Genomic DNA, 18,865 nt, shown 5'->3' with positions numbered 1-18,865 from the left:
TTACTATAATCAGCAAGAAGAGAGCAGGCTGTACCTTCCACAGCTTGCTTAGAAATATCCTCAACTAAATATTGAAGTCATCACTTAAAAATTCTGCTTTACCCATAACTACAGGACACAATTCAGCTTAGCTTTTTGCCACTATGTAACAAGGACCCCTTTCCTCCAGTTTTCCAATAACATATTCCTCATTTTCTACCAACTGTCTATTCATGATGATTTCGATATTCTACAGCAATCGAGGTATTCTCTACGATACTTTCTTCCTTCAAGGCCTCCCTAGCATTAACATTCCACATTTCTACGAACGGTCTGTTTAAGGCAATTCAGCTTCTTTCTGGCATGCTCCTCAGACTTCTTCCAGCCTCTACCTACTGCCCAAGTCCAGAGCCATTTTTCCATTTTTAGGTATTTGTTACAGTAGCACCCCAAGTACCTAGAAGTCTTTGATGCCTACTTCGCTGCCAGATGACTTGAATATGCTACTATATTTGGAATTCACCTTTCTCCAGGGTCACTGCTCATTTCAAAGAGGTGAATTTACCTGTGCTAGGGTTTTCATACTGGGAGTGCTACCAGAACTACCACAGGATGAAAGTGGTGAGCCCACCACTGCAGAGAAGTTTTCTCAGCACCATAATTTAGAGGAATTCTTCTCAAAACAAGCCCTATTCCTTTTCACTTACTGAAAACAACCTGGATAATGTATATCAGCCAGCTCCATTTCAAAAAGATTACCAGGGTAAAACAACTTTTTCATGGGTCAAAATCATCTTGAACATTGTAAATCAAAGGGCATTGTCCTGTTTTGGATTAACAAAACAGGAAAAACAACCAAATCTTATAAAATTATTTGAAATTTTCTTGTTTTTATCATTTCAGTGCCTATAGATGCACATACAAAAACAACTGCCAGTTTTGTATATAATAGTCTTCCAAAATAGAGATTTATATTAGGAGAGAATTAAACATCCAGGAAGGATGAACAGTATTTCATGTGTGCTATGTAGTGTTTTGCTTCATCGAGAGTCATTTTCATGAATTATTTTTACTACTGCAGTCATCTTAAATTTATAATCATCTCAAAAAAGATGTCACAATGAACAGACAACCATGCGTGAGGTCAGTCATTTTGCATGATGTACGTAATCAAAAAGTTTGAAATGTCTGTTTACTAATAAAGAATGTTTTCACTGAAAAAAACATACAAAAAAAAACCAAAGACAAATCTCTGACGGTTATTTAGTTTGGAGCTCTACTTCTAAAATGTAAAGAAGTGATATTCTTCTCCCACATAGTGGGATGGATTAAAAATTACTCATTAAGCTTTATTTAGCTGTAACAATCCCATGAGTTAATCAGTAAGCCGGGTCATAAATTCAGGCCAGTTATCCATGGGGACTCTCTTGAGTTATGAAGGAGAACACAATGGAAGACACTGGCTCCCACACAAGGAATCAAGGCCACCACAGCACGGCATCCTCTAAGAATTCCCGGCTAAGTCCAGGTGCCACAGGTAAAAGAAGCAGTGAGGCACCCAATGATCTGTCTAACTTACAGCACACAACGACAAATGCAATAATTTGTGTTTTTCTGTTGAAATTTTTCTTTAAAAAAAAGTATTACTGGATACTTCTAATGCCATAAAAAGCAATAAAACAGACATATAATAATTTGCATCAGATAATGCAAGATTAAAAATAAATTCCAAATGTCCTTACTAATAAAAATTTTAAGGTATATTTCTTATGAAAACAAGTCGCTAAAAAATTGTTCTTCACAAACTAGTAGCTAAGAATAGAAGATAAGCTTTAGACAATCAGATGTGTTAACATTCCAGTACTAAAACCATAACCAGTTTAAACAGTCAGTCCCCTTTTTACTGGTAATTAATTTTCTTTAATTAAAAGACTTACAGATTCAAAAAATATACTTTCCCTCGTGCAACAGTTTAAAATGGGGGAAAGTGGCATTCATTACCTCAAATGTCTTCTTTGAAAATCCCTTCTCTCTCCTTTTTTTAAGTTTATGTCTTTTATTAACTCACACACAGTTACTTGTCTTCTGGTTTGTTGAAGCAGTAGTCAGACAACATTTGCCACAATAATGTCTGTCAAAGTGACTTGCCATAAACACCCCAGCACCACAATCATCAGATGGGCACTCTTGACGAAGACAGCTCATTTTGCCATTCTCATCCACCTTCTAATACTTGAGGACAGCCAGCTTCACCTTCTTTCTCTTGTGCTTCTTCCTCTTGGGAATGGGGTAAGACTCCTTCCTTTTCTTAGCACCACCAGGAAGTCTCAACACAAGATGAAGAGTGGGCTCCTTTCGAATGTTGTAGTCAGACAGTACATCCATCTTGCAGTTGCTTGCCAGCAAAGATCAGTCTCTGCTCATCAGGAGGAATTCCTTGCTTATCCTGGATCTTGGCCTTTACATTTTCTATCGTATCCACAGGTTCGACCTCGAGGGTGATGGTCTTCCCTGTAATTTTATGAAAATCCGCGTTTTGGTGGCGGCTCCCCCGCAGATGGCGGATGGAAAGGGAAGCTCCTTCTCTTACTGTTTCTTTTTTTTTTTTTTTTTTGAGACGGAGACTTGCTCTGTCGCCCGGGCTGGAGTGCAGTGGCCGGATCTTAGCTCACTGCAAACTCCGCCTCCCGGGTTTATGCTGCCTCAGCCTCCCGAGTAGCTGACACTACAGGCGCCCACCTAGTTTTTCGTATTTTTTTAGCAGAGACGGGGTTTCACCGTGTTAGCCAGGATGGTCTCGATCTCCTGATCTCGTGATCCGCCCGTCTCGGCCTCCCAAAGTGCTGGGATTACAGGCTTGAGCCACCGCGCCCGGCCCTCTTACTGTTTCTTAACGAGTGTGAAAGAAAACTTCAAAAACGTGGTAGGGATTTAGAATCGCTTTGGTGGAATATGCTTCTTCCAAGTTTACTCATATTTCCCGTGAAACAACTATCATTCACAAATGTTCTGAAAATTCTTAGAAGATTCAAAACTATGAATTATATTGCTAAAGTTGATGAAGGTAAGTCTATTTTATTTATTTGATGTGTCTAACGATAGCTAATGGAAATTAGTTTATAATCTATATAGGATTTCAAAATAGATTCAATTTTAAGATCACTATGTGCTGAAATGTTTAAAAGCTCATCAATGTTATTTGAACTTCATGAAAGAGAATACAAATTTTTAACATGAATCATCAATAGCTTATTAATTTTATTGATTATAATGAAAATATCACTGATAATAAAAGCAACTGAAATTATAGGCAAAATTTATTTCTCTCTCCAGGTACATCCTCAATATTTTTTCTAAATTATTATAAAAACTTGTTTACAAACACATATATATGTACATACATATTTAATTCTACATATACAATGAAAAACAAATATGTATTCTTCTGCATTGAAGTCATTTGTGTAATCATTTTAGCCCCAATGATTGAAGTAGGAGATAAGAAGTTATAAACTTCTCAGAGCTAAAGAGCATTCATCACCACCACACACACCACAGTTCTTGGAAAACACATGGCAAAGAACTGGTTAGAAAACACACGTGGGGCCGGAAGCAGTGACTCCAACCTGCAATCGCAGCACTCTGCGTGGCTGAGGGCTGAGACAAGCAGATAACTTGGGCCCAGGTGTTCGAGACCAGCCTAGGCAACACGGCAAAACTCCGTTTCTACAAAAATTACAAAAAATTAGCCAGGTGTGGTGGCATGCCTATAGTCCCAGCTACTCAAGGGTGCTGAGGTAGGAGGATCACCTGAGCCCGGGAGGCGGAGGTTTCAGTGAGCCGAGATCACGCCACTGCACTCCAGCCTGGGTGACAAAGTGAGACCTTGTCTCAAAAAACAAAAACAAAAATAAAGACAAAACCAACAAACACCACACACACGCATACACACACACGCGCGCACGCGCGCGCGGGGACAGAAAAGAAGCACTGCACTTCGAGGCACACCACTGTTTATCTGAATCACAATGATTAATAACACAAGACATAATTAAGCTGCCTCACTGAAAAAATCAAGCATATGTTGAAATAAAACTAGAAGTTTCTTATGATTTATGTATGAAACTGCGGGCAAATTATAACATTAACCTCTTTGATCTCTAAAACACTGTCTTCAAAATTCTACTTCAAAACTTTCAGATCCATCGATGGGGTAAAAGAGCCAAGCCCCTGACAACACGCAAGCCCAGACATTAACGGGAAGAGACTGGCACACGTAAAAGGAAAGGGGCATGAAACACTATGGAGGCATAAAACAGCACTGTGGGACCAAGAAAATGCAATATATGCCTTTCTGCCTCATCTATGGTTGGAGAAAAAGTATTTTGTGCTAGAAATAAAGTTGAGAGGTAAACAAATGCTTGATAACAAGGGGATATGGCAAAAATCAATAATCCAAGGAATGTGATTATTTTCCTAAAAGCAAAGGGAGTCTACACTGTTCAAGAGAATGCAATAATCAGTGTTATATTTTCCACAAGTCAGACTGGCAAACCACGACATAGAGAACACAGCTCTCAAGCACCACGGTGGGAATACCGAGCCGACACCCTGGGCAGCACTGTCCACCTGCACCTTCTGTGAGGGCGGGTGTTTTCTAATCTGTGCTGTCCGATAAGGCAGCCCCTGGCTACATGTGGCTACTGGGCACTTGAAATGTGGCTTGGGTAGCCGAGGATCTGAGTCTGTGCTTCTATTTAATTTACTTTAAAACACACGTCACTGGTGGCTACCGTGCAGGACACTGTAGCTTCAGGTTGCAGATACAGACAACCAAGTAGATGATGAGCCTGTTCACCAAAATAGGGACAGAAAAAGGAGACTCTTAAGAGGGAGAGATGTTGGACTCAACTTCAGACCCTGGGAGGGGACAGAAGAGAGGTCCCCGGGGACATCTCCTATTAAGCAGGTGCACTTGTGTCTGGAGCTCCAAAAAGTTACTTAAACTAAAGACCCAAATGTGAGAGTCACTAGAATGTAGCTGAAGCCACTTGTATGAAAGAGATTGCCCAGAGGACCAAATAAAGAACTAAAAAACTAGGCTGGGCGCAGTGGCTCACGCTTGTAATCCCAGCACTTTGGGAAGCGGAGGCAGGCGATCACCTGAAGTCAGGAGTTCGAGACCAGCCTGGCCAACATGGTGAAACCCCGTCTCTACTAAAAATACAAAAATTAGCTGGGCGTGGTGGTGGGTGTCTGTAATCCCAGCTACTCAGAAGGCTGAGGTAGGAGAATCGCTTGAACCCTGGAGGTGGAGGTTGCAGTGAGCCGAGATCATACCATTGCACTCCAGCCTGGGCGATAAGGCAAGACTGCCGCAAATAAACAAACGACCCTAAAAAACTGAATACGAAAAGAAGTTTAGGAAACAGTGAAAAAGAGGAGAAAAAGGAACCCACAAAAGAAACCGAGAAGCCCAAGTAAAGGAGAAATCACGTGAATATGGTGTCTATGAAAGAAGTGGGTGAAAGAGGGTCAGGAAAAGGAAGGACGAGGAATGTCAAATACACACAAAGGCCAGGAATGCCGCGGGGCTGAGTGGGCACCACAGGCTTCATCTAAGTAGGGTCACAAAGGCAGTCAATGAAACACTGAAACAGTACCCACTAAAAATCCCAAGTACGCCAGGATGAAAGTCAAACACTTTTCTAACAGGCTGTCTTTGGTAGCCTACTTTCTTATTTTAGTTATCTGACACTGGAGTAGAGCCTTTATTTTTTGCCCCCTTACAATACAGCCAGTGAATATTTACTCATATTTTAAAATAGTGGATATTAAAAACGTTACATCCAAATTTCCACGTCCAATGATAATATATCTAAAATTTCCTCTCAAAAAAGGAGCTGGCAATTCTTTTATTATTTAACCAATTTTAAAATATTAAGTCATTCACCTAATCCAAAACTCAAAGTGATATAAAGATAGTGCACTCAGAAGAGAACGTCTGCTCCAGCCCCAGCTTCCTCGGCATATTCAGACACAAGTGTTCATGTTTATGAGTTTCTTGTATATGCTTCCAAGTTTCTTTATGCATTATGAATATATATTCTCATTTTTTCCATCCTTCTTACAGGAAAAGCTGGTTCTTCTATATACTGTCCTGTGTCTTCCCTGTTTTCATGTATGCATCTGTCTCGGAAATCTTTCCATGTCAGGATACAAAGGTCTCCACATTCATTTGTATACCCTGACAATCAGTGTCACACAGAAATTAAATGGCAAATCCTAACTCTGAAAATAAAAGGGACTAACATTAATCAGTGAGGGCTCGAGAATGAGTTATCAGCCTGGGAACATACTAATCTTTTAAATACTTTAAAAAAAAATCAAAATTGAAAGCAGTTAAAATCTGTAACAGTTAAAGTAAGCCTATTTGCTTTCTCTAAATACAATAACCTAATATGTTTAAGCCATAAATAAAATTCCTAGAGTAGTTTCTTAGAGGAAATAGGTGCTGTACTCATAAAATCAAGCCTACACAGAAAGTTCCTTCACCCATTAAACACCTTTTGGAAGCAGTTCTCTAGTAAACCTCAGACCAGGGCAGTGATGCATTTCAATCCAGCAATTACTACCCACAGCAATGGGCTGTCTGCTACAATAAAAGCAAGTGTCCTGGTTCAGCTGCTACGATCCTCAGATCTCACATCCTGCTCTCATGCAATTAGCCTGCAAAGAGCTAATGACCTAATCTAGGAGCCACAGTTTCACTGACATCCACTTCCTCCGATGGTAATAAACACCAGTGAGTGAAGACAGCACCTCATTAGTTGGCTACATTAGTGTTTACAAGGCCATTTCAACCGATGGGTTCCTTACTTACAGTTCATTTCAAAGAATGCTTTCCTAACCAACAGAAATCACTCTTCATATGATGAGATGGCATTTTGTAACAAAGAGAATTCTGTAGGGTAACATGAATTAATGTCAGACCTGCTTACTTACTGATAGCTTTTGCCTGTGCAGCATCAGTCCCTTGGGTCCTAGCAGAACTACTACATATATTTTACACTGTATCCAATTGAGCATTTTCCTGTTAAATTCTCAAGAAACCACTAACATATCACTCAAAATAGAGGGAAAGAAAACAGTTTAAGATTATTGTCACAATTTTCTAAGCACAAATTGGCCATATTTTTAACTTGCATATTTTGTTTTGTCTGAACCAAAAGTTTATTTCAAAGGCTGAAAAACAAAAATTTATTTTTAGGGATAAATTGTCAAGGACAATCTAATTAAAAGGATACTATGAAGGCTGGGTGTGGTGGCTCATGCCTGTAATCCCAGCACTTTGGGAGGCTGAGGCAGAAAGATCGCTTGAGCCCTGGAGTTTGAGACAGCCTGGAGAACATAGTGAGGCCCTGTCTCTACAAAAAATACAAAAAATTAGCCAGGTGTGGTGGTGCACGCCTGTGGTCCCAGCTACTCAGGAGGCTGGGGTGAAAGGATCGCTTGAGCCCAGGAAGTGAAGGCTGCAGTGAGCTATGATCACACCACTGCACTCTGGGCAACAGAGTGAGATGCTGTCTGAAGAAAAACAAAACAAAATAAAACAAAAAATACCTCACAAAACACGAGTACTATGAAAAAAAGCCTAAAAAGATATGTAACACAGTGGTTCACTAATGCAGGTATGAGTCCAATCTTTCAAATGGGCGAATAAACTCACATTCGTAAGGTACTACAGAAAATATTACACATAGGGTACTTCAGAGCCTCACAGGCCAGAAAAAGGTCTCAGTATTTGTTGGTTTAGAAAAGAAAATCACGAACGATTTTTTATGAAACGCTTGGACAGCAGAATATCCTACATCAAGCTCTACCAAAAAAGAGCAGATGAAACTTAAGAGGAGAGCAATTCCCAGGGAGGAAGGTACGTTCTCTGGCTGGCGCCCCCGGCACAGACGCCCACGGACACTTGCCTGACTTTGGGCACCATCATGCGGTGCTGCACCATCAGCGTGTGGCAGACGGAGGCCATGGTGGTGAAGACCTCCTCGCTTGCAGAGTCCCTCCACACCAGGTTGAGCAGGGTGTTGGTCTGCTGCTTTGTGTCCAGCTTCTTCAGACATTCCTCTGTTATGTATGATACTGACAGTCTGCCATCCTCCTAGAACACACCAGAACAACCAGTCTCCATAAATGTGCTCAACTGGAACATCCTCTACACTACAAACGTATACGAAATCATATTCTTCTTCAGGCAAAGAAAGATAGGCATCATCTCAAAATTATCCGCATCACAATAAACTTAGTGTGAAATCCTCTCGAGATCCAGTCAACAGCAGGCATCCATTTTGCCGAACACAGTAACAAACTGTGAATACCCGGTTTTTGCCCATGATAACAGCAGCTTCAGTATTTACATTTCAAAAAAACTTCATTTCCTATTTTTTTTTTAGATCAAGCTGTACTAAGACAAGCATACATAGTGAAACTATTATCATCTGATGGCATTTTCATTTTAATTTGAGATCACCATTTAACCAAAATAAGTGAGAGTATTAAATTAAAAAAAAAATTTTTTTTTGAGGCTGTCTTGCTCTGTCACCCAGACCGGACTGAGTGGCACAATCTCGGTTCACTGCAACCTCTACCTCCTGGATTCAAGCGATTCTCCCACCTCAGCTTCCCAAGTAGCTGGGACTCGCCTGCCTCCACACCCAGCTGATTTTTGTATTTTTAGCAGAGACAGGGTTTCACCATGTTAGTCAGGCTGGTCTTGAACTCCTAACCTCAAGTGATCCAGCCGCCTCAGCCTTCCAAAGTGCTGAGATTACAGGTAGGAGCCACTGCTCCCAGCCTATTAAAGAACTTTTTAAAATCAAAGGCTATACAAAAGAAATCTATTTTATATCTTAATCTCTGAATAAAACCCAAGCCAATCTATGCAATTTACTCATTTGGGGCAGTAACCAAAGACATATACTTTTTTCATATATATGTGTATATATGAATATATATACGAATGTGAATATACACATAACATTGCATATTGCTGACTGTACTGTTTGGAAACTTGGATGAATACAATTTATGTAATTTATAGTAACTTACCAAACACTGCTTTATAGATAAAAGCAGTAAATTCATCTGTCAAACATGAATCTTTAACATAAAGCCTAATAAAAGGTATGTCAGAATGAGAGAGTAATCCTAGCACTACTATTTTTGTAGTGTACAATTTCAAAATAAATTATACATAAGCTACAAGTGAACAGATTACACAGAAACCTAAAGGCAAAAGAGCTTATCAAGGGAGAACTCTGACCTTGGAAAAACCTCATACAATCACATTAGGTTTTATATAATTAAGTGCCGTGGGAAAGAAAAGGCAACACAGAAACACACGTAAGAGACCTGGCAAAGAAAGAATGACTTGGAGTGAACCCTACGAGTGCCCGGCTCAAAATGGGGTCTTTAGTTCTCAGCCCAAATGTGGACAATCCCCAAGGCAAAGGAAGAATGAAGAGAATAAACGAAAAAAGGAAATTAAAGTATAAAGTTATATAATACACAGACCTTGAAACCCTTAAAAAAGAATATAAAGTAGAGTAATATTTTCTACAGTTGTAAATAATTTTAAAAATCAAGAAACTGATCCCACTTCTTAAATGTTCAAAGTGTAAGCACAAGCAAGAGAGCCCGCAGGCTCTTTCCGGGTCCTCAGGCTCTGCCTTCGTCGTGTCTGCACACCCACAGTGGGGAAAAACTCTGTCCTCTCTCGCTGAGAAAGCCCACAGCCTCATCTTCACATGAATACAAAATTCACTGTGTATAAATAAGGGTTTAACTTCACAAATTCTATGGGAGGTAACTATTTAATAACTTTCTTCCAAAAACAAAAATTTTATCTACGTTCCATCTACAGAACCCACTTTTTATAACCATACAAAAAAAAAATGAAAACTTATTGGTGTACAGTTTGGACAGATCCAACAGTTCCAGCACCCACTATCCACTATAAAAGCGGCTTCACCCCTTTGTAATCAGCCCACCCCTCAGCCATGAGCTCTGGCAGTGAATATTATCTGTTCCTTTCTTCATCTTTTTTTATTAAAAAAAAAAAATCAAGCCCTGACCTTACTTCTCGATCCTTTTCTTACTGCTGTGATCTCTTTCATTGGATGCTGGTGAAGCTTTGTCCAGGAAGGTGCGGCACTGACACACCCGCTTCACAATATTCTACGAATTCACTTCACCTGGAAGCCGAGACCCTCTCAAGTATATTTTGTGATTACACTTAGTAGTAATCAATATAAAACTCCTTAATGAAAAAATAACCTATGATAGCCACACCTTAAGCCATTTCAATTGCTTAAGACCAAAAAAAGTCACTGGCAGTTAAATTCTTTAAGTGGAACACAAATTATATATGCTTGTATATATAAAGTTTTTTCTCTCTTGAAAATATACTGTAAACTCAATAGTAAGGAATAAAAGAGGTAAGAACTTTAAAGTAATTTTAAAATAAATAACATTTATCCCCTATAAAATTAGCAGGAATTAATGGAAGACACTACCCGGTGTTCACAGGATAGGGTAAAAAGGAACTTTTTGACCCAACAATTTCACTTCTAGAAAATATTTCCTAATAACTAAGTTAACATACAGTATAATCCTATTTTGCCTAAAAAACCAAACACAAAGCTATGTGTCTCCATTTACACTTCCATAAATGTACTAAGAGAGCGGTGGAAGAGACTGTTTCCAATCATTACAAACTGTGGGAGGGGGGCTGAAGGGGCTTCTCTGCAAAGGCTGCTTGCGGGTCTGACTCGTGTAACTGAAACTATAGGTGGACAGAAAGTTAGAAGATCCCATGGGGCCGCTTGCATCGCAGCCCCCCAGATGCAGGGCACGGGGCTTACCGGGCTTGAGGGCTTGTCGGCTTCTTCACTCTCCTCCTCGGAGTCGCTGGCTGAGTCGTGACAGCTCGCGCTGGCAGGAGAGACCGGTAACTGAGAGAGGAAGGTGTGCAGCACCCGCAAATACACCAGCAGCCCTTCCTCAGAGAGGGCCCCTTGGTAAAACAATCAGTGAAAACCTATTTTAGTTCAACATTATTTTTTAAAATGGAAAACGACGCCATTTTTCCTCACATGCAGAGAGGCATTTCGGACCAGATCTTATTTTAAAAATTCTGTGTTATAATAGGAAACATATTTAGATTTTGTCCCCGTTCATGTCAGAAAGCACCTACAACTCTTGGAATTTCCTGAAAGGTAAGTGTCTCTTGTTATTCATAGCCAGCCCTTTGTGATCATACTTGAGTTTATGCACTGAAGTGACTTACGATGAGGCCATCTAGGGGACTCAGAATGGGGCTTTTCACCAGAAAAACGCAGTGATCAGAGGGCTGGAACGTTCAGCCCCACGCACCAACTCCCAAGGGGCTGTCTGTGGGGAGGGACGCTGGAGAAGCAGCACCACAAAACTCAATAGGAAGACACAAGGAGCCGGACACAGGGAGGTGTTGAGAGCATGGAGTGCCTGGAGAAGGCACGGAAGCTTGGCATTCCTGCACACCTCAGCTTCCCGAGTTCCGTGAGCTGTCCTAGTCAATTACCAAACCCAAGGAGGGGCTGAGGAGCCCCCATTTTTGCAGGTTGGTCACAAGTATAGGTGACAACCTACTACTTGTAATCGGCCTCTGAAGTGGGTGTAGTCTTGCAAGACTAAGCCCTCAGATGATGGGATTTGACATTATCTCTGGGTGGACGGCATCAGAATTGAACTGAACTGTAGAATACCTAGTTGGTGTCCACTGCAGAACTGCTTGGTGTGTGGGAAAAAAAACCACACCCACATTTCTGCTCACAGAATTTTTCAGTGTTGAGTGAGAGAGTAAGAAAAACAGTTTGGGCTGGGCGCAGTGGCTCAAGCCTGTAATCCCAGCACTTTGGAAGGCTGAGGTGGGCAGATAATGAGGTCAAGAGATTGAGACCATCCTGGCCAACATAGTGAAACCCCGTCTCTACTAAAAATACAAAAATTAGCTGAGTGTGATGGCATGCGCCTGTAGTCCCAGCTATTCAGGAGGCCAAGGCAGGAGAATCACTTGAACCCGGGAGGCGGAGGTTGTAGTGAGCTGAGATGGAGCCACTGCACTCCAGCCTGGCGACAGAGCGAGACTCCGTCTCCCCTCCGCCCCGGCCCCAAAAAAGTTTGGTTTTCGGGTTTTCCTAAATTCCTTTCATGAATAATTCATGCATGTATGTATGTATGTTTTCAAACATACTACAGGAAGATGTTATTCTAGAAGAGGCACACTGGAAGTTTAGCAGAGGTAGGGAAACGGCCTCACAGAAGTGCTTTCCCATTTAACTCCGTTAACTCTATTAAAATAATCTGTGTGGCCCCATAAGACATATATGTATGTCAGTCTTTTCCACTGTATCTGGACAGTCTCCCCAGGAACGCTGCCCATACCACAGCCCTTCAGCAAATACACTCTTCCAGGAGAGGCCCACCTTTCCATAACACCCGCCACCACACGGCCTTCTCTTGACTCATCTGCCAATGCTACCCATATGCGTGTTCAGGTAAAAAAGATCTTGCATTTCATACCCAAATAATTTTCGCCAACAGTTAAAACGAAATAGAAAAGCCAGGGCGCTCCACCACTCTTTCTTGAACATCTACTCTCTATTAACAACAGTGCATTCAGAAAGGGCTCATAAGGGAAAACGGTCTGTGCATCTGCTAGCGCCGGAATGATGAAATGAAAAATCTGATCTGTAAAAGGTGCTGCCAGAAACTCCTCTGTGAAGGCTGTAAAAACTTGTTGCCTGAAAAAGAAAAATAGAAGCTTTCTATAAAATCAAATTATACTGTCCACCCAAACCCTGATTAAAATAACCTTTCAAAATACCCTTCTAAAAAGATAAACTACTCTTCTAAATTAGCCAAGTTAACCATTTTAATATCAACTAGATCAACCTAAAGTAAACTTAATGTCTTCTCTATTAAGATAACCACCATGTTTTCGTTAATTTTTGACAGTTACTTAGAAAAGCAGGAAAACAGCCATGTTATGAGAATCACAAATTTATATTAGGCTACAGGCCAGAAATAAAAAGTACACTTTCCTATAAACTAAACCAACACTAACAAAGTAAAAATCTGACTTTCAAGTCTATATTGAAAATCACATCCTACGTAAAAGTTACAATCAGATATAGATCTTGTGAAATGACAAAATCAAGAAATCTATTCCAGTCTCACCTCGCACCTTCCGGACAGGAGTTGTAAATAAAGTGCAATGGTTTTAGAACATTCTCTAGCAAAATTTTTGCTATAGGAACTCGAGATAAATCAGAATATTCAATACTTGATGGAAGCTTGCTGTTAATCAACAAATAGAGAGACCTATAATACCCTACAAGGAAAAACACATATTTAAAATTTTTTACATATTTTCCTGTAATAAGGGAAAAAACTTGCCAATTTTTAAATGCTTTTTACAATCTCTACAGGTCCAAACTTAAGTTAGTTCTTTAACATGTTAGTAAGGAAAACTAAACAAATATATAGGCAGCTGAAAGGTATATAAACCTCATGTACCAGCAACTGTCAACTACAGCCAAGCTCATTTCACCTGTATACACTCATTTGGAAGGAAGTCTAAGATGTAATTATTTTAGTATATCATTAAGAGACTATTTTTAAAACCATTATCACAGCTAAAATAAATGAAGAGGAGTTCCTTAATACCACAAATATCTAGTCAGTGTTCAAGTGTCCAACTGTCTCATGTTAGCAATTCTGTTTAACTAGTTTGCTTGCATCAGGAACTGAATAAGGACCAAATACTGTGATTTTATAATTTGTCCCTGATTTGTGCATTTTTTAAACACCATGTTGAACTCATAGAGTTGAACACATTGGTACGTTTCATTCCACTGTAGTCCCGACCTCACGCTGCTCCACCTGGGGCCCTGGGGTGGGCTTTAGGAGGCTCCTGAGCCCCAGGGTCACTGGTAGTCCTGCGCCCCACCCTGCAATCAGCCTTTTCTCCAGGAACTCTTAAGCTCCTTTTAGAGGAGATGATGTATTTGGAGACCACAATCTGGGAACTGAAGAAGTTAACAATTTAAAGGTAACTTATACGTAAACTGAAACAACTTTCAGAACCTCTTAAAATTTCCAGCCTATGCTTTTGATAGGAACTCTGGGTGGGGGGCAGTGAACATAAACTCTGGGTATCAAGAGTGATCCAAATAATATATTTTTTCAGAATCACTTACTCCATTTTTATAGAATAAGAACAACGTTCAAGTGCAATTCTCGAGTATCTCATCATATACAAGCATACTTGGTAGCACATTAAAAACAATCCATCTGCGTGGGCTGTTTTTGAAACAGTCCTACACAGCCTCATATTTGAGTGAAGATCACTAAACAATGCATACTCGGGACTTCATCATTAGACTCACTTTGTAACTACCCCGTCAAACGCAGTGTATACTGATAACTAGTGAAACTCAATATGAAAGCTTGAAAGCTCTTTTGCTATGAAACTAAAAAGATAAAAATACATCGAGAATTTTAAAAAATACATCGAGACTTTTTTTTAAAAAGTGACTAACGTAACTAACAATGTAACGTAACTAACAATGTAACGTAACTAACAATGTAACGTAACTAACACTGCACATACTGAACAGACGGACAACATGACAAAGGTTCTGTCGCAAAGGTTAAAAAGCTTCACGGCACATAACGTGCAATAACAATAGAAATAATTATACTATAATTTAAAAAGGCTAAAATTTTATAGACTGTTAGGAAGTAAAACAACTGCTGTACCAGAGAAGATGCTAGAAGCAGCAGTTTCTGTGTAAGATTTTAAAGTATTTCTTCTATTGGGACACATTTCAAATAATGCCTATTTCTTAACTATCTTCCTTACAATTTTAGAAAACAAGTACAAATTCTCAAATGCTTAGTCTTAAAACGGTATATATGTCAACTAACACAATGAACCACTTTTAATTATCAGTTTTTAAAAGATCAAATTCCACAACTTTCAGTTTACTTTTAATTAACTCAGAATACTGTTTCCCTAAGTTTTCAACAAACTAAGGAGTCTAAAAAATAGTAATATGCCAAGCAGAAGGGTTGAAATAAATATGAATTTACTTTCTGTAGTTTTAACAGAGGATCAAGTGGTCCAGATTTCAAGTCTGCTAGATGTATCCTAGACTATGACTTCAAGTGAACATAAAGCACAGCTACTTATAATTCTATCTGTAGCCATAGCTTTCTAGACCTCCCTTCACAACTAGTCTCGCACACATTTTTAATGCTGACAAATATTTCTCAAGTCCAGGAGTCCTGAAGTGCTTGCGTTTCTACCTATGAGGATGTTGGAACTGAAAGTTTGTTTTAGGATTTATACTGCTCATTTCATAAAAGCTTAAAAATCATGTTTATTTCATACCTTTTCTCCAAAAAGTGTCACTAATGTGTCCTCACGGGTCTCAGACATAGTTCATTATAGCTTCTACAATGTAGTCATTTTAGGAGCATTATCAATGTACTAAAACTTTAGCACTGAGTTAGAAAATTCAAACTAAACATCCTATTCTCTTCTACTGAACTAATGTGAGATGACATCATTCTGGGAAGAAAAATCATTTAACAAAATTTACTTTTTCATAAGGCTCTTGGAGTGATGTTCAACTCATACATTGGTGGCACTATCTTTCCCATTCACTCAGAATGACCACAAGGCGGTAAGAGCCCTTCCTGCTCAGGTGAAGGACCGGTAGCTGCACTGGAGACACAAATCTTGCATGACGGAACAATTAATGAAAGTATACGTCGGTTTTGCTCATTTCCAAGCAAAAGAAAAAGGCAAAGAGAGTAGCATGTTTCTGAATTTTCAGAGTGGGTGGAGCCAAGGACAGATGCTGGAATCTGGGACTCTGGTGGGCACCTGTGGATGGAGCGCAAGGCGTCTGGGACACCAGTGCCGCTCTGACACTGAGACTGAGTGCACAGGCTCACAGCAGCAGGCTGGCCTCTGCTTACTCCTCATCGGGAGGCTGAGCCACAGTTCTGACCCTGCCTGCTACTTACCATTGTGAATCATGTAGTGCAAAATCTGTTCAATCACTGACACCACATAGCTAGCATCTTGTAAAACAGGCAAGTAAGTATCCTCAGACGAAAATACTTCAAGCATTCTCATTGGAAGCGCAACATTCAAACTGTCATCATTACAGTTTTGCAGCAACCTGTAAAAACGAAAGAAAGTATTCACACACTGCCTGGATGGCAAAATGTCACTAGTTTCCCCAAGTTACTCTCAGTGACAATGGTTAAGAAATTATTCCAGTACAAGATTATCTCTGAAAATAGGGACATTTTACAGATAGACAGGGAAATATCCAACTAACATTCAGTCATTCAGACAGTTTTAAAAAGAATTCTCATTATATGCCAAACGGTATGCTGGCAAAGTTCACAGACAAGAAAAATGGACAGTGGAGAAATGAACACGAAAAATTAAAGATTACAAAACACTATAAGTATTATAATCCATGAATTGTACCAATAAGCTGCATTTAATTAAACTCAGATACGAATCTCTTTAACAGTGCATATCATCTCCTTAAAGATGCTTTTGAGACTTTCCATGCCTGCAATATCCCCCAAATAGAACAACAATATATTTCTGATCCTAAGTCAACTCTCATTTTGATTAAGGCTTCCCTTCTTACTATGAGAAGAACTGCAGGCAGAAGGGAAGGCTTAGTTATCCATTTAAAGAGGGCAGTACAATAAGTCTGGACCGGTCACACCAATCAAGACACAGAACACAGCCGTCACTCACAAAAGTTTCTTCTTGGCTGTCTCTAGTCCATTCCTCCCTCTTTCTCCCCTACCCCAATCCTTTTTTCTATCAAAAACTTTGTCTAACACAGAACTTATTTTCAGATTTCTCCTGTTGTCTCCACAATGTATTTTATAGCTGTTTTTCCTTTTTTTAAAAAAACAGAATCCATCTGATCACACATCACCTTTAATGAGGGACCCAGGAGGCTGTTTTGGTGCCTCACTGAAACTGACTTCTCTATGTGACAAAAGCATTCTGCCCTGCCAGGAGGCGAATAACGTGCAGGGCTCTGGGTGGGGTGTGTCTACGTGGCTCATCCACTTACTGCAGGCTGCCTTCTGTCGCGATAGAGCTGCAAAGCCCAGGAGAGACAGAGGGTGAAGACCCAGCGGGCAGGACACCCAGCAAGACCTTGTTTTGCTTTTGCCCTTTTCACAACTTTCCCCTCAGCACCACACTGGTGTCTCGTGAGGGGTGTAGGAGTGCAGGAGGAGTGAGGCGACACATAACAAGCGGATAGCCACAAAGGGCGGCGGCAGGCGATGAGAGAGCCTCTTGTCAACCCGGAAAGTCAGCAGCATGTGTGCTGATGATCCCATGTGAGAGAGAAACCTGATAACGCAACAGGGAAAAGTGCTGGAATGGTGCCTCGAGTGAGAGACAGCACAGGATGTAGCTCCAGGGTTATGGGGACAGCCTTGGACGGGAAAAGGATATCCATATTGCCAAGAGACAACCCACTTAAAAAAGTGGAAGATTTGAGCAGACTCTTGAAGAAGAGCCATGTGAGTGACCAGTATGCTCCTGAAAAACACCCATCATCATTAGTAATCCAGGAAATACAAATTCCAATCACAATAAAATAGCACTACACACCCATCAGAATGGCTGGGTTTTGACAGATGTCAATACCAAGGGTTCAGGATACGGAGGAGCTGCGCCTCTCGTATGCTGCTGTTCTAAGTTTGGTAGTTTCTTCTAAAGTGAAATATGTAACTACCATGTGACCCAGTGATTCCATGACTTTGGAAATATTCAACAGCATTAAAAAATATGTATGTGATTATAGTCACAAAAGGAGCTACAGGTGGTTCTGGAAGGCCACATTTACAGAAAAAGAAAAATTCAATGTTCTGGCACATGGCAGATGAGACTGTCGACTTACTAACACACACCTGAAATACAATTTCTAACATTTACATTTTGTTAAAATTCCATTTCTCATCAAAAAGAATCAGTGCTCCTTAGAGAAAACAGCCCCAGGCCTGGGGCAGAGAGAGCACTTGAGCCTCTGTGACCTCACAGAAAACAAAGATCTCTCAAAATACAAATGAGGCCAAGCCAAGCAAAACGGGCTGCTTGGCCGGGCGCAGTGGCTCACGCCTGTAATCCCAGAACTTTGGGAAGCCAAGGCGGGCAGATCACGAGGTCAGGAGATTGAGACCATCCTGGCTAATATGGTGAAACCCCGTCTCTACTAAAAATACAAAAAATTAGCCGGGCGTGGTGGTGAGCGCCTGTAGTCCCAGCTACCTAGGGAGGCCAAGGCAGGTGGATGAACTGAGGTCAGGAGTTCGAGACCAGCCTGGCCAACATGGCAAAACCACGTCTCTACTAAAAATACAAAAATTAGCTGGATGTGGTGGCACATACCTGTGGTCCCAGCTACTCGAGAGGCTGGGGTAGGAGAAATGCTTGAACCCAGGAGGCAGAGGTTGCAGCAAGCCAAGATTGCGCCACTGCACTCCAGCCTGGGTGACAGAGCAAGACTCTATCTCAAAAATAAAAATAAATAAATAAAAAATAATAAATAAATAATAAAAAAGAAACATGGTATTGCTCTGCTGCCCAAACGAGAGTTCTGCTGCACAGTTCACTGCAGCCTCGAACTCCTGGGCATCAGGAGTTTCTTGTATTAGAAATTTTTAAAAATAAAAGTTGGGAAAAGAATAATTATATTTAGATTATTTGCTTATACAA

At 40.4% G+C, this 18,865-nt stretch overlaps 1 protein-coding gene and 1 pseudogene across 7 annotated transcripts in view; both read right to left on the bottom strand.

The window, feature by feature from the left end:
* The window catches only part of UBE3C (ubiquitin protein ligase E3C), a 138,623-nt gene that overhangs the window by 77,976 nt on the left and 41,782 nt on the right, over positions 1-18,865 (bottom strand). For all 7 annotated transcript variants that reach the window (XM_005551280.3, XM_045388054.2, XM_045388051.2 and 4 more), the window contains 5 exons: positions 16,126-16,283; positions 13,267-13,420; positions 12,610-12,830; positions 10,911-11,062; positions 7,962-8,149 (listed from right to left, as the gene is read on the bottom strand). In XM_005551280.3, coding sequence (XP_005551337.3) covers positions 7,962-8,149; positions 10,911-11,062; positions 12,610-12,830; positions 13,267-13,420; positions 16,126-16,283 — 873 coding nt within the window. The remainder of the gene's footprint in view (positions 1-7,961; positions 8,150-10,910; positions 11,063-12,609; positions 12,831-13,266; positions 13,421-16,125; positions 16,284-18,865) is intronic.
* On the bottom strand, positions 2,016-2,647 carry LOC141409975 (ubiquitin-ribosomal protein eS31 fusion protein-like; annotated as a pseudogene).

This window comes from Macaca fascicularis, chromosome 3, assembly GCF_037993035.2.
Source record: "Macaca fascicularis isolate 582-1 chromosome 3, T2T-MFA8v1.1".
NCBI classification, from domain to species: Eukaryota; Metazoa; Chordata; class Mammalia; order Primates; family Cercopithecidae; genus Macaca; species Macaca fascicularis.
This window is presented reverse-complemented; position numbering and strand designations above follow the sequence as displayed.